The 2,294-nt window shown below is 42.5% G+C and overlaps 1 protein-coding gene across 1 annotated transcript; it reads left to right on the top strand.

Annotated features, from left to right (window-relative positions):
* The first annotated feature begins 844 nt into the window (after nt 1-844).
* On the top strand, nt 845-1,644 carry LOC138348013 (uncharacterized). The gene is made up of 2 exons (XM_069296616.1): nt 845-943; nt 1,027-1,644. The coding sequence occupies exons 1-2, from the start codon at nt 845-847 to the stop codon at nt 1,642-1,644; spliced, it is 717 nt and encodes a 238-aa protein (XP_069152717.1).
* Nucleotides 1,645-2,294: the final 650 nt, after the last annotated feature.

Below are 2,294 nucleotides of genomic sequence, written 5' to 3'. Positions count from 1 at the left end.
ATGGCACATGCAATCACGATGCAGGCTCAGGCTATGACTACCCAAGTCAACCGGCAGGATGTTCAGAGGGATAACCCACCGATTTGCAACATGGCTGACAGACTGCGAGATTTCAAGAGGATTAATCCTCCTATATTCATAGGGTCTAAGACATCAGAGGATCCTCAAGAGTTTGAAGACGAAGTACATAAGATCCTGGTGGCTATGAGGCAACATATATTGAGAGTTGGCTTCCTATCAGCTCAAGGATGTTTCATAGACTTGGTGCAAGATGTGGCAAGATATTCGTGTCTTAGGTGGAGTGCCAGTCACTTGGGAGCTGTTCAAGACAACATTTGCTGAGATATTCTTCCCCATAGAGATAAGGGAAGCCAAGGTTGAGGAGTTCATCAACCTTAAACAAGGATCTATGACAGTCAGGGAGTATTCTTTGAAGTTTGTTAAGCTATCAAGGTATGTTATTTTCCCTAGTATTTAATAGCAAGAACGGGGAGAATACTGAGCTTTGTTGAAATCATCCAGGTATGCTACTTCCCTGGTTTCTAACAATAGGGATGAGATGAACAGGTTCCTCACGGTAATTAATGGAGACCTGGAGGAGGAGTGTCGGTATACGATGCTCCATGATAATATGGACCTTTCCAGATTAATGGTGCATGTCCAGCAGGTAGAGGAAAACCGCAAGAAGAGAGGTGTTTATGAGTTTAGGAGGCCTAGGACTCAAGATTAGGAAGGTCCCAGCCATGGAGGCCACAAGAACAATTTTGGCGTCAGAGTTCTGGGAATTCTAACTCTCAGAAGAGTACAACACCTAGAGGAGGCAAACCTGAACCCAAGAGAAACAATGGAGGTGAGATGCAGCATCCTAAGAAGAATTGTGCTAAGTGTGGCCGAGATCACTGTGGAGAGTGCTGACAGGGCACTAATGCCTACTTCAGTTGTGGTATGAGTGGACACATGGTCAGAGACTTTCCAAAGAATAGAGGTCAGGCTAGAGGTAATGCTCAGCCTAATCCTAACCCATAGAGTGAAGCAGCAGCCGATCCTCCCAAGAGGAACAGATTCTATGCCCTGAAGGGCAGGGAGGAGCAGGAGAAGTCTGCTGATGTGGTCACAGGTATGCTGCAAGTATTCTCAACTTCTGTTTATGCTTTACTCGATCCAGGGTCTAAACTTTCCTTTGTGACTCCTCTGCTTGCCCTTACTTTTGAAATACTACCTGAAGTTCTGCATGATCCTATAGTGGTTACTACGCCTTTAGGAGAAAGTATAAGAACTGATAGAGTATACAATAACTGCCCAATAGTTGTATGTGGTAATACTATGTGTGAGGACTTGGTTGAACTACCCATGCATGATTTTGATGTTATTCTTGGCATGGATTGGCTTCACAGTTGTTATGCTTTCTTGGACTGTCGTAGTGGAGTGGTGAGATTTTGCTTCCCTAATGAAGAAGAGTTAGTCTGGGAGGGGTATAAATCGAGTTGTCCTAATCACTTGATTTCAAATCTTAAGGCCAATAAAATGATGTCCAAGGGGTTATTATGTCATCTTGTGAGTGTTAATGATTTAGATCATGATATTCCTTCCATAGACTCAGTGCCTGTAGTGAATGAGTTCCTAGATGTGTTTCCTGAAGATTAGCTCGAAGTCCTCCCCCTTCAAGAGATTGACTTTGGTATTGACTTAGAACCTGATACTAAACCAATCTCGATTCCTCCTTATAGAATGGCTCCAACAGAACTCAAAGAGTTGAAGCTGCAGTTAAAAGATCTCACTGATAAGGGTTTCATTCAGCCGACCATATCCTCGTGGGGCGCTCCAGCGTTGTATGTAAAGAATAAAGATGGGACCCTTAGAATGTGTATCAATTATTGACAGCTCAACAAAAGTCACTATAAAGAATAAGTATCCACTTCCCAAAATAGATGATTTGTTCGATCAGCTCCAAGGGTCTAGTTTCTTCTCTAAGATTGATCTTCATTCAGGGTATCATCAGCTTAGGGTTAAGGATGGAGATGTGACAAAGACAGCCTTTCGTACCCTTTATGGTCATTATGAGTTCTTGGTTATGTCATTTGGTCTCACAAATGCACCTGCTACATTTATGGTTCTCATTAACAGAGTTTTCCATGAATACCTTGACTCTTTCGTCATAGTATTCATTGATGACATTCTCATCTACTCTAAGACCAAGGAAGAGCATGAACAACATTTAAGACTAACCTTGCAGGTACTTAGACAGCATCAGTTATATGCCAAATTCAGCAAGTGTGAATTATGGCTGAGATCAG

This window comes from Solanum lycopersicum, chromosome 4 (assembly GCF_036512215.1).
Source record: "Solanum lycopersicum chromosome 4, SLM_r2.1".
Lineage (NCBI taxonomy): Eukaryota > Viridiplantae > Streptophyta > Magnoliopsida > Solanales > Solanaceae > Solanum > Solanum lycopersicum.
The sequence above is the reverse complement of the archived record's forward strand: the minus strand, read 5'-3'. Positions and strand labels throughout refer to the sequence as shown.

Excerpts from the sequence above, each read along its gene's own strand:
- LOC138348013 (XM_069296616.1), top strand. The coding sequence starts at position 845 with ATGGAGGTGAGATGCAGCATCCTAAGAAGAATTGTGCTAAGTGTGGCC. Across the intron at positions 944-1,026 it reads TAATGCCTACTTCAGTTGTG|AGTGAAGCAGCAGCCGATCC; the intron begins GTATGAGTGGAC and ends CCTAACCCATAG.